The sequence below is a fragment of the Macaca nemestrina genome, chromosome 7 (genome assembly GCF_043159975.1).
Source record: "Macaca nemestrina isolate mMacNem1 chromosome 7, mMacNem.hap1, whole genome shotgun sequence".
Taxonomy (NCBI): Eukaryota; Metazoa; Chordata; class Mammalia; order Primates; family Cercopithecidae; genus Macaca; species Macaca nemestrina.
Genome location: NC_092131.1, coordinates 30,329,769 through 30,349,781, shown reverse-complemented (window position 1 = coordinate 30,349,781; position 20,013 = coordinate 30,329,769). Strand labels below are relative to the sequence as shown.

Sequence of the window (20,013 nt, the reverse complement as noted above, 5' to 3'; positions counted from 1 at the left end):
TCGTCGCAAGTATCTAGATGGGATGTATCATGAATATATCCAAGAATATCTAGGCCAGGTGCAGTGGTTCATGACTGTAATCCCAGCACTTTGGGAGGCCAAGGCGGGTGGATCACCTGAAGTCAGGAGTTTGACACCAGACTGGCCAACATGGAGAAACCCTATCTCTACCAAAAATACAAAAAGTAGCCAGGCATGGTGGCACGCGCCTGTAGTTCCAGCTACTCAGGAGGCTGAGGCATGAGAATAGTTTGAACCCGGGAGGCGGAAGTTGCAGTGAGCCAAGATTGTGCCACTGCACTCCAGCCTGGGCAACAGAGCGAGACAGACTCTGTGTCCAAAAAAAAAAAAAAAAAAAAAAAACACCCCACAAAGAATATCTTAAAGTACCAAGTGAAAAGTGAAGAAGGAAGTAGGGTAAGAGGGAGAGTAGAGCATGTAAAGAAAAAAAAAGTCAATGAAGATATTTTAAAAACCAGAGTATACTGGTATTTGAATTTATTTCTTCTTTTTTTTTTTTTTTCTCACATTATCTCAGAGAAAGATAATCTTATCTAAAAGCTCAAAATGAAAATAAAAGAAATATTAGTTAAAGACAGGACAGATTGATTTTAACAACACATTTCCCGTAAGTCCTAATTAAAAGGCACTGGAAAATCTTTCTGTTAAGAAAAGGAGAATAAATGGACCTTCAACGGGCTCTTTACAAGCGAAGGCATTTTCGTGACCCAGTGAACAGTCTTGTAAAAGGGAGATTTATAAGGGACTTCCAGGAAGCAAGAGTTCAGTAATTTTCTAACACTGAAGCAAAATAATGGGAACTAGGTTTACCATCTCCAAGACACAACCCCTATTTTGCTAGACTGGCGACAAATATCAAAGTGCTCAGCCAGGGCCACTGTCAAGCTAAAGAACATCAAAGCCGACAGATCTGCCTCTTCATATCCTAGGGATACTGTTCTAAAGCAGCCCCTGGTTTCCTATCTCCCTGTAAGAACTAGAACTGCTTTTGCTAACACCAAGTACTGCACAGTAAATTCCTCTCAAAAGCACGGTTTATCACCCCCACCCTCTTGTGGCTTAATCCTTTAATTCATTTCAATGCCAAAAACTAGGATTTCCTGAGGACTGCCACAGGATGTACAACAAGCAGCAGGGGCCAAGCTTAAAGCTGCTGGTTCAATATAATCAGAAGTTTAAAAGAACGGTTGCTAATGCACAGCCAGAAACAGAGCGCCCTCTATAAAGGGCAGAAAAGAGACCAAGTGCCTGTGAAAGATCAAGGAACTGAGTTTTAACGGGTGCCAACCCACAGGCAGGACAGAAAGTCTTTTGATTGTTTTTGAAACCAAGTCCCACTCTGTCGCCCGAGCTGGAGTGCAGTGGCACAATCTCGGCTCACCGCAACCTCCACCTCCCGAGTTCAAGTGATTTTCCTGCCTCAGCCGCCTGAGTAGCTGGGATTACAGGCGTGCGCCACCACGCCCGGCTAATTTTTGTATTTTTAGTAGAGACGGGGTTTCACTATGTTGGCCAGGCTGGTCTCCAACTCTTGATCTCAAGTGATCTGCCCATCTTGGCCTCAGAAAGTCTTAATAGACTATTCTACTGTCCTCTGTTGGGGCCGGAACATATCACAGGCTACTCTGAGACAAAGAGATAAGGAATGTGAACACTGTAGTAATGTATCTACCCACAGATGAAGACAGCTAGCAAATAAACGTAATCTCTGGTAAAGGCTTGGCTTGGATTTAAATGAACAGTTTTAGAGGTAGAAGGCAAGACAATAAGACAATCAGAGTTTCACAAAACGATTAATACTAAACATTTTAACAACTTTATAGTGGGCAGGGCCATTTGTAGGTTATGTACTAAAGAATTTGAGGATTAATAGGTTATAAAAATACAAGTAGCCAAAAAAAAAAAAAAAAAACAAGTAAAACAAAATAATTATTTTGTTAGTTATATTCCAACTAGCCTTAGGAACCATGACCACAGATCTCTGAATCCTTAGTTCTGTTTTCTTCCTGCACCTAACTGGTTTCTAACTTCTCCACCTATGCCACTGATTCAATCAGCAAGAATCATCAGTTGTTCGGAAGGGAGTGTCAGCATCCCAGGCATTTAGAGTTCCAGAAACAACCAGCAACTTAGCTCTGCCACCAAATGCCTGTCTTACAAGCCAAACATTTCCCTCATTTATATCTTGACATCCAATTTATTTTCCTTTTTCAATTACCATCAATCAGTAGAGTTGCTTTGGTTCTCTCTGAGGTAAACAAAAGAAAAAAAAGAGTTGTCAAAAAGACAATCCTCTTTTTCTTCTTCTAGTCCTCATCCAAGCTGGAATGCAGTGGCGTGATCATAGCTGGGCTTGTGCAATCCCCCCGCCTTGGCCTCCCAAGTAGCTATGATTCCAGACATGCACCACCATGCTTGGCTAATTTTTAGAATTTTTTTGTAGAGACAGAGTCTCACACTATGTCATCCAGACTGGTCTCAAACTCCTGACCTCAAGTGATCCTCCAGCTTCAGCCTCCCAAAATGTTAGGATTACATCCCAAAATGTTAGGATTACTACATCCAGCCTAAGGTTTTCTTTTCAATGCATATTCTAGGGCCTCATCCACCAAGACTCAGTAGTGTGGGTGGAACAAACTAGAATCTTCATTTTTAACAAGCAGCAATGGTTCTGAACTGGGGCCTTACATTAGAAGCATCCGAGGTGCTTTTAAATAATACCATGCCATGGCAGGGAGGCCTCGCCTTGAGATATTCGATGGGTTTGCAGAAGGTCTCTAACATTGGCACTATTTTTTTAAGCTTTCCTATGTGTAAGCAAGGTACGAACCACTGTACTAAAAGTACCGCTGATGCAGGTGGTCCATGGACAAAGTTTGAGAACCAGGGCTTCAAAGAGTTCATGTTAATGAGGTCCTTCTGAACCTCTGACAAAGACTCTCTCCGTTGACCAAACTTGAGTCAGGCTCCTCTTGGAGTCCTTTCTGGTAAGGGCTCCTTATCAGAAGGAGACCTTGGGCCTCCTTCTCCATTCTTGTAGAATCCAGTTTGAGCAATAATCCTTCCAAGTCAGATTAGAGAAAATCCCCTGTATGACTACCCCTGGTATCTTATCACCCTGGCCTACCTTCAACAAGAATGCTGAAGGCAACCATCCCCCTTACCCTGATGTTTTGTCTGAGTATTTTTCTATCCACTCACTCACACCCTGTTCCCTGGCTGTAAATTCTCACCTGTCCTTACTGGAGTCAGACTACAGCCCACCCTCTCCCCCACTGGAAGACCCCACTGCAGTGGTCCCTATGCTTATTATCATGGCCCTCTTGAAGGAAGTCTGTCTTATCATGTTTCACAAGTGCCAGGAATAATTTTTTCTTTAACACCTCACTCTACTGCCAAAGTAGATGGCAGGGAGATAGATACAAATAAAATATTTAGATAATTAGAAAAACCATAGGTGACAATTTTAAAAAATCAATTCCTTTTTGGAAAGCTTTCTAATCTGGCAAGCTCTTAGAAGGATCAGGCTCTTTTCTTTTCTTTTCTTTTAAGATGGAGTTTCGCTCTTTTCTCCCAGGCTGCAGTGCAATGGCATGATCTTGGCTCGCTGCAATCTCCACCTCCCAGCTTCAAGCCAGTCTCCTGCATCAGCCTCCCAAGTAGCTAGGATTACAGGCAGGCACCACCAAGCCTGGCTAAATTTTTTTGTATTTTTAGTACAGACGGGGTTTCGCCATGTTGGTCAGGCTGGTCTCAAATTCCTGACCTCAGGTGATCCACCCGCCTCAGCTTCCCAGGGTGCTGGGATTACAGCGTGAGCCATCGCGCCCGGTGGGGTATCACGTTCTTACTGAGAGCAGATTCCATCTATTAGGTCACTTGTTTATACATATTAACTACCTGCTATAAAGTTGGGGAACAGCTAGGATCAAGTCTATCTGATGAAAAATAAAGCCCTCAGACATAATTCTGGGGGGAGGGGGGGAAGCAATTCCAATCATGTGAAGGTTTAGAAAGTTAGAATTATTCTTCAACAAACAATAGATGCTGGGCATCCTAATAGCTAGCTTCAAACTAACTCTGAAACAAGACACAAAAGGAGAGAATGCTCTTGTTGCAAGAAACTTTTAATAGCATTTGGATCTGGAAGAAAGAGACAGCAGTGGAAGAAAAAATAGACATACCTATGTTGCAAAAGCTCTTGAGTATTCGGAATCGATTTCTGATCCATGGAGAGAAAACCTGGAGGCAAATGCCCAAAAGGGCTTTCATTTTTTGGGCTGATTACTCACAATTAAACTTTGGAAAATTAGCAGATTTGGAAAATTAGCAAAAATTAGAGATTATAAAATAGTCTTGTTTCAACAAAATGCTAACTATCATCATGCAACCTCAGAAGAAGCAGATGGAGTTAGAAAAGCTACATTCTAGTTGGAGACAAGATATTGAGGAAACGTGTCCCATACGTGAGCCCAAACTTCTCCACTTGTAAAGTGGTCATATTGCTTGCTGATTTCAGAAGGCTTAAGCCATTGGTTAAAAGGCCTTTTGTGCTCAATAATGAAGCAGCTACTTCACAAAAGGAAAATCTTTTTTTTTTTCTTTGATTGCTGATAATTTACTAGAGTGACAGTATCCACAGAAAAATTTCATTTATATAGAAAGTTATTATATAAGAAACCTAAAATATGAGTTTGCTTCAAAAAATTAGCTGGTTTTAAGGAAGTTGAAGGTTTTAGGGGAGTGGGAGTGAGTGAAGGAGGAGGCTGTAGAAGGGAATGGAAGAGGAAACTGAGAAAAGACAAGCTGAACAAAGGAAGAATTTATCTGTGGCTCTGAGACTAGTTCTTCCCAGGAATCTTACCTCTACTACTGGACTGTTTTTTCAAAGGCAGAGAACAACTATTGTTCAACTCTGCATCTCCCACACAGCATATCTACCACTACGTATAGTAGTTGCTTGATAAATGTTTAACAAATGGTGACACACTTTTTTTTTTTGAGATGGAGTTTGGCTCTTGTTGCCCAGGCTGGAGTGCAGTGGCACATCAGCTCACCGCAACCTCCTGGGTTCAAGCGATTCTCCTGCCTCAGCCTCCTGAGTAGCTGGGATTACAGGCATGCGCCACCATGCCTGGCTAATTATTGTATTTTTAGTAGAGATGGGGTTTCTCCATGTTGGTTAGGCTGGTCTTGAAAGCCCGACCTCAGGTGATCCACCCGCCTTGGCCTCCCAAAGTGCTGGGATTACAGGTGTGAGCCATTGCGCCAGGCTAAAACAAGTATTTTCTTTTTTTTCCCCAAACAACAGCATTCTAAGCAGAAAGTCACAAAACAGGAGGAATCTAGTCTGATTCATGGCATCAGATAAACTGCTAAACTGTACTGTGGGTAAGAACAAAACAGTGCTTACCAGAAAACTTAATTTTCATTCCGATGAATTTCTAATAGTGAAATAAATTACTTTAAAGCACAACAAAGAAGAAAGTCAATACCCAAAACTTCCTAGGCTCAGGAAGCATGGTGCTTGATGGGAGAGTTAAAAGCTGTCAGCCCGAAGACAGGCAGGGAAGTCTCTATGACCCCCTCCTGGAAAGGCTGCGTTTTCTCAACACTTCTAACCCTTCGGCACGGGAATCTTGGAAAGCTTTTTTCTTTTTTCCCCAAAGAGACAAGGTCTCACTATGTTGCCCAGGCTGGAGTGCAGTGGCTATTCACAGGCGTAATCCCCCTAGTGATCAGCAGGGGAGGTTTTAACCTGTTCCATTTCCAATCCGGGCCAATTCACCCCTCCTCAGGCAAGCTGGTGGTACCCTACTTTCGGGAGGTCATCATACTGATGGCTGAACTTGGTGCAGACATGTCTCTGGCAGAGTGTGCTATAGCCCAGGACTCTTGGGCTCAAGCGATCCTCCCGCCTCAGCCTCCCGAGTAGCTGGGACTCCAGGCATGTGCCACCGCACTGTCCTGGAATGTCTTTTTTAAGTATCTCAGTTCTCTTAGTTTTTGACAGTTCCCTGGTATTCTCAAGGTGATCATTTAACACTTCATTAACAAGTCTATTACTGGAATTAGTTCAAATGAGCCAAACCTAGTTTTAATTAAACCTCAATCTGCTCAGGGTAGTCTTTTTTCTCCTGTATCAGTAGCTGCCTGCATGGGCCCAGTTCCTTTCAAAACAAGGAAGTATAAAACTCTATAAAAGTGTCCTGACATTATTTAAAAATTTATCTATTAAAATATACCTATCTAGTTAATTTGGTTCCGTAATTTGGTCATTCTGGCTCAACATTCAACTATTCAAGCAATGTTACAATAAAGTACTTGAAGAACCCACTGATTTTCTGGTATTTCCAATCATGCGTGCATTCATTCAGTCATTCAATAAATTTACTGAAAGGATCCCAGATGTCACACACTAAGCTGGGTGCTATGCATGTTATTATTAACTACACCTTTGGACAGAAATAAAATGCATCAAAGCACAGCTCTGGAAAATGGAAAAGCAAAATTTTAGTTGATTTGGTCAAACATTTTGCCTTGACTCGTACGTAGATATTACAGCTAAATTTCCGTTAGTGGATATGGATTAGTGATGTGTAAAGTAAAAGTCAGAATTTCAAATGTCTAGTGGAATTTACCAGAATTTCCTAGGCCTCATTATTTCTACTCCCTGGCCTATGCTAACTCAGTATTCCCACTCCAGGTACAGGCAACCGGGCAGCACAATTCCCATTCATTATTACCTCACCTGGAATCCTATTGAAGTTGCCTTGCAATATTGGTCAACCTAGTCATATGTCCTGTTCTTCCTTGAGAAAAGGATAGAAACTGGAGGAGAAATGTGGAAAAAGTTGGGAGGAAGGGGAAAGGAGTCTCCGCTCACAAAGTCGCGTGGAAACTGGCTCTCACCTTCCCTTGCATGCTGCAGCTTTTCTGAAGGCTCTGTACTCTCACCAAAGAGCAACATTTCTTCACACAAAAAGATGAAAACATTTAACAATAAGCAACCACATACTGTCTATGTATGTGTTTAAGCCTTACTTTCAATACCAGGTGCTTAATGTACTCTGGAATCCCAACAATAACAAAGTTTTCATGATAAAAGTAATACATTCACTGACACGGTCTGGATGTTTGTCCTCTCCACATCTCAGGATGGAATGTGATCCCCAGTGATGGAGGTGGGGCCTGGTGGGAGGTGTGTGTGTGGGTCAGGGGAAGGATCCCTCATGAAGGCCTTGCTGCCATTCTTGGGTAATGAGTGAGTTCTCGCTCTGAGTTCTCCCAAGATCTGGTTGTTTAAAAGAGCATGGTACTTCCCCCTTTTATGAGACTCCATCTCAAAAAAAACAAAAAAGGCTACAAATTCTTTGACATGCCTCCACTGGGGAGGTGGAATCTAGTTCCCCACCCCTTCAATCTGGGATGGCCTTAGTGACCTGCTTGTTAACAACAGGTCAGAAAAGGTCATGCGGCTTCCGCCAGGTTCTTTGGAATGCTTGCTCTCTGAAGCGTTCTTTCTGGGTACCCAGTCACGATGTTATGAGGAGCCTAAGCCACATGGAAAAGATACATGCATGAAGGTGCTCTGGTCAACAGCCTCAGCTGAGGCTGGCTCCAAGTCACTCCAGCCCAGGTGACGAGTGGAGAAGCCTCCAGGTGATCCCAACCATCAGCTATCTCAATCTTTCCAGACACTTGAGTCTTCCAGGCCAGCCCCAGACAACGGAGCAAAGACAGGTCATCCCTGTTGTGCCCTGACCGAATTCCTGACCTGTGGCACCTGTGAGCATAATCAGATGGCTGTTGTGTCACACCACTAAGCTTGGGGGGTGGCTAGAGGCAAAAACTAGAAAACGGGTGCTGATCCAAAGTCTATATATAATCACCATGTTTCATTTCCTCACTACCAGCACAGCCCAGATTTTATCATTTAGTACAGGTAAGTCATTTATCTGGGGGTAATGTGTCACACAGATCCATGTTCTAGAACAGGGCAAATAAATTATCCAGTGTTAACTTTGATAGCTCTTAGCCATTTCTTAGTCACCTAAACCTGTGTGCTGAATCAGTTAAGGTAAGTGTGCCTATGTGAAGTACCTAGAGAAATGATAGCTATATGTATACATATGTGTGTGTATATGTCTGTCTCTCAGATTCACACACACAGTTTCCACTAACACCACAACAGAAGGAGAGCAGATATAGTTATAGCTGTTATCAACAGGGAGCTACTCGCAGGCTCCACAATGTGTTTGCAACATTAATAAGACAACTTCTTCAAGAAATTAATTCGCAAAACTGAAAATGATCACATTTCACTACTTCCAAAAATCTCTCATTAGAGATAACAAGGATCTAGCACAGATCAGAAAAAATGTTAACGTAAAATTCTGATTTAAGAAAACAGTCGACTGGGGGTGGTGGCTCACGCCTGTAATCCCAGCACTTTGGGAGGTTGAGGCAGGTGGGTCACCTGAGGTCAGCAGTTTGAGACCAGCCTGACCAACATGGAGAAACTCGGTCTCTACTAAACATACAAAATTAGCCGGGCATGGTGGCACATGCCTGTAATCCCAGCTACTCGGGAAGGCTGAGGCAGGAGAATTGCTTGAACCTGGGAGGCAGAGATTGTGGTGAGCCGAGATCACACCATTGCACTCCAGCCTGAGCAACAAGAGCAAAACTCCGTCTCAAAAAAAAAGAAAACAGTTAGCTGGGCACGGTGGCTCACACCTATAATCCCAACACTTTGGAAGGCCAAGGCAGGCAGATTGCTTGAGCCCAGGGGTTCAAGACCAGCCTGGGCAACATGGTGAAATCCCATCTCTACAAAAAATACAAAAAAAAATGGCCAGGTGTGGTGGCAGACTCCTGTGGTCCCAGCTACTCGGGAGGCTGAAACACGAGAATCATGTGAACCTGGGAAGTGGAGGCTGCCGTGAGCTGAGATCATACCACTATACTCCAGCCTGGGAGACAGAGCAAGACTCTGTCTCAAAAACAAAAACCAAAAAACCAAAAAACCAAAAAAACAAAGAAAACAGTCTTAGACCAATCAAAATCAGACATGCCACTTTATTCGATGCAAGCCAAATCAATCTTACAATAAAGTATTACATAACTGTAGAGTGGAGAGCTCATGGCTGATAATGTGAAATCTTTTACAAATGCCAAACTGACTTTATAAGCATTAAAAAAGCAACAAGTGAAATTATTGTCTTATACATGCAATGAAAATATTTTTTAAAGTAAAAACAGACACCCACTTGCTCCCCTTTTAGTATCACTGTTCTGCAGTCAATACTGCCCTCTGGTGTTGCAGAATAAAAGTCAAATGTCAGAAAGTGAACACTGCACTTTATTGTTCACAGTAGTATGTTTAAATCAAGGCATCTAGTTGGGACTACAAATCCCATCAAAGACAAAATAAACAGATTCAGGATGTCATTTATTATCTCCCGTATATGAAATTAGAAACTCTTTATAAAGGCATTAAATCAGGAATACTAATTTATGAAAACAGCAGCTCTAAACCATGCTGTTAATGAAACATCACTAACAGTGAATTACACCATCACATAAAATTATGCAATTCAAGAAAAACCCCAAAGGCATATTACCTCTGAGTTAAGAGGGTATGTAGGATAGTAAGAGTAAAGCCTCCCATCTATAAACAAGAAAATTCCACAGGAAGTGAGCCAGGGTCGTTCTCATGGCATATGTATCAAACGCACTAAAAAAGTGTCCACGGAGGCCGGGTGCGGTGGCTCATGCCTGTAATCCCAGCACTTTGAGAGGCCGAGGTGGGCGGATCATGAAGTCAGGAGATCGAGACCATCTTGGCTAACACGGTGAAACCCCATCTCTACTAAAAATACAAAAAATTAGCCAGGCGAGGTGGGAGGCGCCTGTAGTCCCAGCTACTCGGGAGGCTGAGCCAGAAGAACAGCATGAACCCGGGAGGCGGAGCTTGCAGTGAGCCGAGATCCTCGTGCTGCTGCACTCCAGCCTGGGCGACAGAGCGAGACTTGGTCTCAAAAAAAAAAAAAAGTGTCCACAGAAACCACATACCAGCCAGCTCTGCCTATCAGTAAACCTGACTATTTATTTTAGGAAAAAAGCTCAAGAAAAACAGCATGTTTGGCCGCTAGGTGGACTTATGCAATGTTTCAAGAAAAGAAAGACTTACCAAGGCTGGTGCCATCCTGCCCCATGATGCACTTCATGGAGGTGATGATCTGCTCCACTACAGGAGGTGACAATGACGTGGCATACACTGCACTATGAGAATGTGTGCGCAGGTAGTCTATCAGCTCCTGGGAAGTTCACAGAGGCAGATAAATAAAGACAATTCTTGCATTCACTGGCAATGTCAGTGCTTTCCTTCTAAGTTCTAGAGGACTCCTTGTTTCAATGGCACTGGAACAGGGACACTAATCTGAGATGCAAGGTCAACCAACATGGTCGAAGCATACCGCTGGCAACAACTGGGTCAGAGACATGGCAAAGTTCTTAGGTTTGGTTTTGTTTTTTAAACATGGAACAACATAGGAAAAAAACTAGTTTTAAAACAATCCTTCTAAATTTGGAGAATGTATCATTTAAAGTTAGAAATATGGCCGGGCATGGTGGCTCATGCCTGTAATTCCAGCACTTTGGGAGGCCAAGGTGGGTGGATCTCCTGAGGTCAGGAGTTCAAGACTGGCCTGAACAACATGGTGAAACCCCATCTCTACTAAAAATACAAAAATCAGCTGTGCGTGGAGGCGGGCACCTATAATCCCAGCTACTCAGGAGGTTGAGGCAGGAAAATCACTTGAACCCAGGAGGCAGAGGTTGCCGTGAGCTGAGATGGCGCCATTGCACTCCAGCCTGGGGGACAGAGTGAGGCTCCATCTTAAAAAAAAAAAAAAAAGTTAAAAATAAATGAACAAGGCTGAGTTAAACAGCCTTTGTTTGGATTGCTGATGTGTTTGGATTGCTTTTTACATATAATGATTTAATTCCAAGTATCATAGAAAATGTCATCTGCAGCTCTCTGTGCCTGTAAAGCCCATCCTTCCAACTCTAAGTAACAGTTCTCTAACATCAACTTTAAGAGCATTAGAACTTCCTCCAGATATGCAGAAATGTACAAAATGATACAAATGTGAAATAAAACAGAAATGTATAAAGTCTTTCATTAAAATGCCAATGACATCTCACGAATAAAGTAAAACTGTCATTTACAAGGATTTCAAAAAAAAATTAATTGTATATCCCTATTCTCTGATATCTTTTTATTTCACCAAATCTTTAAAATGTACGTACAAGAAGCTTATGTACCAGAACAAATTAGGGAGACGCAAATTTGGATATAAAACAGTTTTATCTCAAAAACATTAAAAATTGTACTAAAAAAACCAAAAGCACAAATATATTGTACTTAAATGATCTCCCAGAGTATTATTTTTCTATCCTTTGGTTCACAGTCACAAAGTTTACTAAAAAACAACAAACTCTCCAAAGTGAGCCTTGTCTCATTAACAAAAAGGAAAATTTGAGATAAAAAAATCTATCAAACCTGGCCGGGCGGTGTGGCTCATGCCTGTAATCCCAGCACTTTGGAAGGCCAAGGTGGGCGGATCACGAGGTCAAGAGATCGAGACCACCCTGGCCAACACGGCGGTGAAACCCTGTCTCTACTAAAAATACAAAAAATTAGCTGGGTGTGGTGGCACGCACCTGTAGTCCCAGCTACTTGGGAGGCTGAGGCCGGAGAATCCCTTGATCCCGGGAGGTGGAGGTTGCAGTGAGCCAAGATTGCGCCACTGAACTCTGGCCTGGCAATGGAGTCAGGCTTGGTCTCAAAAAAAAACAAAAAACAAAACAAAAAAAACAACAAAAAAAAACTCTATCAAAACTGATTAAAAGTTACTGAAAATGAGTTCTCTCTAAAAGACAATCAATTATTAAACGAATGACCTTTTTTTTCTGAAATAGGGTCTTTTTCTGTTGCCCAGGCTGGAATGCAGTGGTATAAATACTCACGGCTTGCTGCATCCTTGATCTCCCTGGCTCAAGCAATCCTCTCATCTCAGCCTACTTGGGACTACAGGCATGTGCCACAACACCCAGCTAATTTTTTTACTTTTTTGTAGAGATGAAATCCCACTATGTTGCCTAGGCTGGTCTTGAACTCCTGGGCTCAAGTAATCCTCCCACTTCAGACTCTCAAAGTGCTGGGATTACAGGTGTGAGCCACTGTGCCCAGCATAAACATTCTTTAAGACTCCCAATATTGAGTTTTGAAGCAAAATTAAGAACATTTATGAGCACCTCCTCTGTGTCATATACAAACACCTGACATACATACATTATTTTTTCCCTAACACTGCAGTGTTCAAAAATAACAGCTTCGTTGAGATATAAGCCACACATCACAGAATTCACCGTTTTAAAGTACAATTCAGTGGTTTTCAGTATATCCAGAGTTGTGCCACTTTGACTACTAATTTTAGAACATTTCCATAACCCTGAAAAGAAACCTCATACCCATTAGCATTCACTTTCTATTTCCCCATCCCCTCCGCCTCCGGCAACTACTAATCTACTTTCTGTTTCTATGCTTATTCTAGATATCACATATTTTAAAACATGCAATATGTGACTTTTTGTGACTAACTTTTTTCACTTACCATAATATTTTTAAGGTGCACCCACGTTGTAGCATGGACATATATTACTTTTTAAACCCTTACTACAATCTTACAAGCTAGGCATATTTACTTCTACTTTACTGACAAGGAAACTGGGAGGTTAAATGTTTTCCCTGAGGTCTAACAAAGTAAGCAGAGAAATATTCAGACCCAGGCCTGTGTCCTTATGGTTGACCACTTCCACCACACCACAGATTCTTACCTACATCAAAATTCACCATATGATTTTTTTCTGACTACAAAGACCCAGCAAAGGCAATTACGTCGTTAAAAAATTGAAAATACAATGCTTTGTAGTACCCCACCGCTGGCACAACTTTTTTCCTTCCTGTCTCCATGTTCACTCATGATACGTTTGTGTCCAAGAGCAAGGTGACCTGCTATTCCCATGCGCTCCCATGACAACCCCACTGTTTTTGAAATTGTGAGCACAATGCAAACCCAACAGAAGGCTGGGGCAGGCAGGGAGCACCACTGTGTGTTCTTTCACACAAGAGGGTATTCTATATCTCAGATCAGCATGTAGCTTAGAAAGAAGCTCAAATAAGAAAACAACAAACAATGAACAGAACCAGCCTTTAGTTCAGTGAGGAGACATCAGAATCACTCACTGGTATTAGAGCCTAAACCACAGGCAAATTTGGGGACATCCCAGTTCAGGGCCCCATCTGCTAGGCTTGAGGTACCAAATCTAGTTGCCAGTGATTTTATCTCTAATCGCTCATTCTCACGGCTCGTTTACCTTCTTGCCTCCAATATATCCTCCAGAAGCACCAAAACTCTTTGTGAATGTTCCCATCATAACATCCACATCCTCAGGATCCAGGCCGAAGTAATCCACCACGCCCCGGCCTGTGGGGCCCAAGGCGCCGATGCTGTGAGCCTCATCCAGATACAAGTATGCCTTGTACTTCTTCTTGAGGGCAATCACTTCAGGAAGACGAACAATAGATCCCTCCATGCTGGCAAAACATGAAACAAATATATATACGCATGTACACTGAGACTTTTTAAATCAAAATTAGGAGTTTGGCATTTCGTTATTATTGAGTTTACTGGTTTTTTTTTTTTTCTTGAGACAGAGTTTTGCTCCGTTGTCCAAGTTGGAGTGCAGTGGCGTAATCTCGGCTTACTACAATCCCTGACTCCTGGGTTCAAGCGATTCCTGTGCCTCAGCCTCCCAAGTAGCTGGGACTACAGGTGCCTGCCACCACCACGTCCAGCTAACGTTTGTATTTCTGGTAGAGATAGGGTTTCACCATGTTTCCCAGGCTAGTCTCGAACTCCCAGCCTCAAGTGATACACCGCCTTGACCTCCCAAAGTTCTGGGGGTTACAGGCATAAGCCAAAATGCCCGGCCGAGTTTATCTGTGGTTTAAACTGACAAAGGCAGAGGAAGCCATGGTAAGGCAAAAGACTAGGGGAAAGAAAACTGGACTTTAAAAATGAGCACTGGCTGGGCACGGTGGTTCACACCTGTAATCCCAGCACTTTGTGGGGGCTGAGGTAGGCAGATCACTTGAGGTCAGGAGTTCGAGACCAGCCTGGCCAACACAGCGAAACCCTGTCTCTACTAAAAATACAAAAATCAGCTGGGCGTGGTGGCGCACACCTGTAATCCCAGCTACTCAGGAGGCTGAGGCAGGAGAATCAGGAGGCAGAGGTTGCAGTGAGCCGAGATCATGCCACTGCACTCCCGCCTGGGCGACAGAGCGAGATTCCATCTTAAAAAAAAGCCCACCGGCCGGGCACGGTGGCTCAAGCCTGTAATCCCAGCACTTTGGGAGGCTGAGACGGGCGGATCATGAGGTCAGGAGATCGAGACCATCCTGGCTAACACGGTGAAACCCCGTCTCTACTAAAAAATACAAAAAAACTAGCCGGGCGAGGTGGTGGGCGCCTGTAGTCCCAGCTACTCCAGAGGCTGAGGCAGGAGAATGGCGTAAACCCAGGAGGCGGAGCTTGCAGTGAGCTGAGATCCGGCCACTGCACTCCAGCCTGGGCGACAGAGCAAGACTCCGTCTCAAAAAAAAAAAAAAAAAAAAAAAAAAAAAGCCCACCAAAACCACCAAAAAACAAAAAACAAGCACCAAACACAAGCGATCTTAATTCACAACAAAAAGAATTAAGATCACAGCAGATTCTTCTAAAGCTTGTAATTACAGGCAACAAGAGACTTTGCATCACATTGCACAGGCAATGAGAATGACACAAAAGAACAAAAAAAATTAGGTGGTAAAAATACGTGCAAAAGCTGTAAATGTTAACCAAAATAAAATATTTCTTTTTAATTTTTATTTATTTTTTATAGAGACAGGCTCTCACTATGTTGCCCAAGCTGGTCTCAAATTCCTGGCCTCAGGCGACCTCCCACTTTGGCCTCCCAAAGTGTTGGGATTACAGGCGTGACACACTGCACTCAGCCTAAAACAAAATATTTATTAAAATTAAATGATGTATAATTTGTTTTGACATATTAAAATATATATTCCAATTCTTGCCCTTACGTATACGTTCCCTCTACAAACTAGAAAAATAAAAGACCCAAATAGAAAGGGAATTTGGTGACCATGTAGTATAATGGAAAGAAGAATGAAGAACCAGACACAAAGACTTCTGTTTTAATACTGACTCTGTTTCCAGGTATTTTAGCGATTTATAAACACTGTCTCCTTAGTTTCCAGAGGGGGACAGACTAATGTTGCCTTCAGTTAAAAAATTCTATGACTTCATGGGGCCAAGTCATAAAGGTAAGAATAATAAAGTAGGATTACCTATATATTCCTTCCACAAGGATGAGAATTTTCTTCCAGGGCCTTCGTGTCCGAGGCTGACCATAAACAATGGCATCTTTCAATAGCTTCTCTAGGCTTTGCATATCTATGACACACAAAAAAGAACAGAGTCATACCACATCTTCCTCTTTCCTAACTTTATTCTGGAAATGCAGAGATATATTTCTCATTTGGAAAGTATTCCTCAGATAGCAAAGGACATAATTAGAGTTAGGCAGAAAAAATCAGGGCAAAATTTGTGCATTATTGCCACCTTGAATTGAAATCCAAAACGTGACAAATGTTCAAAACCATCGAAACGTGACTGAAGGACTGTGGTGGTTGATTCAGTTCGTTAGCTTGCTTATGAAATGACCGGTGTCTCATGTTAAGTACCCTGCCATTAAGTTAGCTTCTCTGTGTTTATCGAAAAATATAGAATCAAACTGTATCTCTAATCCTAGTGAGTCATTCGGAAATAAATGCGTAAAAAAGACAGAGTGAGAGTGTGAATAAACCATCACAGATACATACACCTCCTAAAAAAACAAATGCAAGGGGTAAAAAAAACTTCACAGTGTATGCTCCATTTCCTTTCACCTAGGACGTACTCAATAAATGCTTGTTAAAGAGCTCTGTTTTGGTACTGGGTTACAAATACACCCGTCTGGGGCATGTTTAAGTCTATAGTGTTAAGCAAGCCTGACAATTGGTTGAAATTGTTCCATGTTTGACTTCATCAGTTGTCTATTAACAACCAAGTTCTTGTGGTTCTCATGGTGGTTAATGGGCCTGGAAACAACTTGGCTGCTACTGCCATTAATGATGATCACAATTTCCCTGTTAAAGACAACTGCTTTGAAGACCATTGTTGCCACACTACAGATTTCATACTTAAACTACCTGCCCTGAAATGAAGTCCTTAAAAAAAACTCCCCAAAATTTAAGCAACATTAAGTCTGGGGAATACTTAATAGGGATGGGAGACATCCTATCATAAAATCTTTTTTTTTTTTTTTTTTTTGAGATGGAGTCTCCCTCTGTCATCCAAGCTGGAGTAAAATGGCGCAATCTCGGCTCACTGAAGCCTCCACCTCCAAGGTTCAAGCGATTTGCCTGCCTCAGCCTCCCAAGTAGCTGGGATTACCGGCACCCGCCATCATGCAGGCTAATTTTTGTATTTTTGTAGAGATGGGTTTCACCATGTTGGCCAGGTTGGTCTTGAACTCCTGACCTCAAGTGATCCGCCTGCCTCAGCCCCCCAAAGTGCTGGGATTACAGGCGTGAGCCACCAAGCCGGGCCCCATCATAAAATCTGATTTTGTATTCTGTATTGCTTGTCACTGGAGGAAGGGGTTATAAAAGCATATGATTTTGCTCTTTGCAGAAAACAATTTTGACAGAAAAAGAAATAAGGTAATAAAAACAAAGAACACAAACACAAATAAGATAGCCTATGGTTGTGATTGTGCTTACGCATTCAGTAATTTTTAAGAAAAAAATCTGCATATGACCTAATCAAGATTCAGCACATGTACCCTACAGAAGTAAATTATGTTCTGACTCAAAACTTCTATTTTTTTTTTTTTTTGAGACAGAGTTGCCAAGGTGGAGTGCAGTGGCGTGATCTCTGCTCACTGAAACCTCTGCCTCCCGGATTCAAGTGATTCTCCGGCCTCAGCCTCCTGAGTAGCTGGGATCACAGGTGTGTGCCACCACATCCAGCTAATTTTTTTATTTTTAGTAGAGGCGGGGTTTCATCATTTTGGCCAGGCTGGTCTCTAACTCCTGACCTCAGGTGATTCACCCACCTCGGCCTCCCCAAGTCCTGCAAAGCCTCCAGTTCTTAGGCAGAGAGCAATGTATGGCAATCAGTTAAAGACAAGTAAAAACATATGAATTATTTTAGTTTTCTATGCTTATATACAGAAGGAGGAGAAAAATAATACTGGTCAAAATTTTAGATAAAAGAAATATCAGCCAGGTGTGGTGGCTCACGCCTATAATCTCAGCACTCTGGGAGACCGAGGTGGGTGGATCACTTAAAGTCAGGAGTTCGAGACCAGACTGACCAACATGGCAAAATCCCGTCTCTACTAAAAATACAAAAAAACTTAGCCGGGTGTGGTGGTGGGCCCCTGTAATCCTAGCTACTTGGGAGGCTGAGACATGAGAATCGCTTAAACCCAGCAGGCAGAGGTTGCAGTGAGCTGAGATTATACCACTGTACTCCAGCCTGGGTGACAGAGCAAGACTCTGTATCAGGAAAAAAAAAAAAAAGAAATATCTACAGCAGAATGCTTAACCGTATTATCTACTCAGAAAAAAAAAAAAATTCAACCTCTCTCCAATGTTATGCCCCCAAATTCCACATAAATTTAAATAAAAAATATATCGCAAAATTTCCAGAAGAAAACATGAAAGAATCATCTTGTGATCTGAGAATGAGGAGGGTACTGTGTAAAATCCAAAAGTTGTAAGACAGTAAGTGTGGCAACAAAAGCATTTTAATGAGTCTGCACGAGAAGACACTGAAAACAAAGTCAAAAATATAAAAATAGTGCAGTCTGGGCATGGTGAATCACTCCTGTAATCCCAGAATTTTGGGAGGTTGAGACAGGAGGATCGTTTGAGCCTAAGAGTTCAAGACCAACCTGGGCAACACAGAGGGACTTTGTCTCTATAAAAAATAAAAAACACTAGCCCGGCATGGTGGTGCATGCCTATAGTCCCAGCTACTTGGGATGCTGAAGCAGGAGAATCCTTTGGGCCCAGGAGGTCAAGGCTGTGGTGAGTTGTGGTTGTGCTACTGCACTCCAGCCTGGGTGACAGAACGAGACCCTGTCTCAAAAAAAAATTAATAAAATAATGCAACATAAAGGAAAAGCTAATTCATATAAAGGGCTCTTATAATCAGTAAAAAATAGAAACAATTTGAAAATGGCCAATTTATAAGGAAATACAAACACATTAACTTACAAGTAGGGTTTAAAAAACAGATATAAAAATACAATAAAAATGTAAAAAGTTGCTCTATACCTAATAAGCAATGAAATAAAAACTAACATAATATTTCCTCATTAGATTTGGAAAGATTTAAAATGATTCACTGAGTGAATGGCCAGTGAGCAGGAACAGTCAATCTCACACTGTTGAGTAAAATTCATACAGGATGCAAGCATGTGTATGTTCATTGTAGCACTATTCACAACAGCAAAGACACAGAATCATCCTAAATGTCCATCAACAGTAAACTGGATTAAAAAAATGTGGGGCCAGGTGCAGTGGCTCATGCCTATAATCCCAGCACTGGGAGTCCAAGGTGGATGGATTGCTTGAGCCTAGGAATTCAAGACCAGCCTGGGCAACATGGTGAAACCCCATCTTCACAAAAAATACAGAAGAAAAAAAACAAACCAACCAACCCTGGCCAGGCATGGTGGAATACACCTGTAATCCCAGCTGTTACGGTGGCTGAGATGGGAGGATCGGTTGAGCTGGGGAGGTGGAGGTTGCAGTGAGCTCAGTTCATGCCAACGCATGCCAGCCTGGGTGACAGAGCAAGACTCTGTCTCAAAAAAAAAAAAAAAAAAAAATATATATATATATATATACACACACACACACACACACACACACATACACATATACCATCGAATACTATGTAGCTATAAAAAAGAATGAGATAATGTCCTTTGCAGCAACAAGGATGCAGCTAGAAGCCATTATCCTAAGCAAACTAACACAGGAACAGAAAACAAAATACCACATGTTCTCACTTGTAAGTGGGAGCTAAACACTGAGTACATACAGACACGAAGAAGGGAACAACAGACACTGGGGCCTACCTGAGGATGAGGCAGGGGAGGAGGAGGGTAAGGTTTGAAAAACTACCTATCAGGTACTATGCTGATTACCTGGGTGACAAAATAATCTGTACACAAACCCCCGAGACATGCAATTTACCTATATAACAATCCTGTACATGTACCCCTGAACCTAAAATAAAAGTGAAAAAAAGAGTTCATATAATGCTTAGAGGCAATTCGGAAAACTATTAAAAATGTATACTCTTTTAACCACGCATTCTGAGACTACTAAAAATTTATCCTAAGGCACTAACCAGATGACTGTACAAAACTGTAAGTGTAGTGCTATTCCCAGTAGAAAAACTTAGAAACACCCTGATGTCCAATTGAGGGAGCAATTAAATGAAGGCACATGCAGGCACTGACTGCCACACTGGCATTTAAGAATGAGGTAGAGTCACATGTAATGACAAACAACAATCACAGTGTATTGTAAAAAGGGGCCAGCCGTGATGGCTCACACTTGTAGTCCCAGCACTTTCGGAGGCCAAGGCGGGAGGATCAACTGAAGTCAGTTCAAGACCAGTCTGGCCAACACAGTGAAACTCCGTCGCTACTAAAATACTAAAAATTAGCCAGGTGTGGTGGCGTGCCCCTGTAATCCAGCTACTCAGGAGGTGGAGGCAGGAGAATCGCTTGAACTCG

The 20,013-nt window shown here is 42.2% G+C and overlaps 1 protein-coding gene across 1 annotated transcript in view; it reads right to left on the bottom strand.

Annotated features, from left to right (window-relative positions):
- LOC105495838 (serine palmitoyltransferase long chain base subunit 2) overlaps nt 1-20,013 on the bottom strand; it is a 110,791-nt gene that overhangs the window by 36,652 nt on the left and 54,126 nt on the right. The window contains exons 7-9 of the mRNA XM_071099802.1: nt 15,500-15,605; nt 13,468-13,687; nt 10,217-10,343 (exon numbers count right to left, since the gene is read on the bottom strand). Coding sequence (XP_070955903.1) covers nt 10,217-10,343; nt 13,468-13,687; nt 15,500-15,605 — 453 coding nt within the window. The remainder of the gene's footprint in view (nt 1-10,216; nt 10,344-13,467; nt 13,688-15,499; nt 15,606-20,013) is intronic.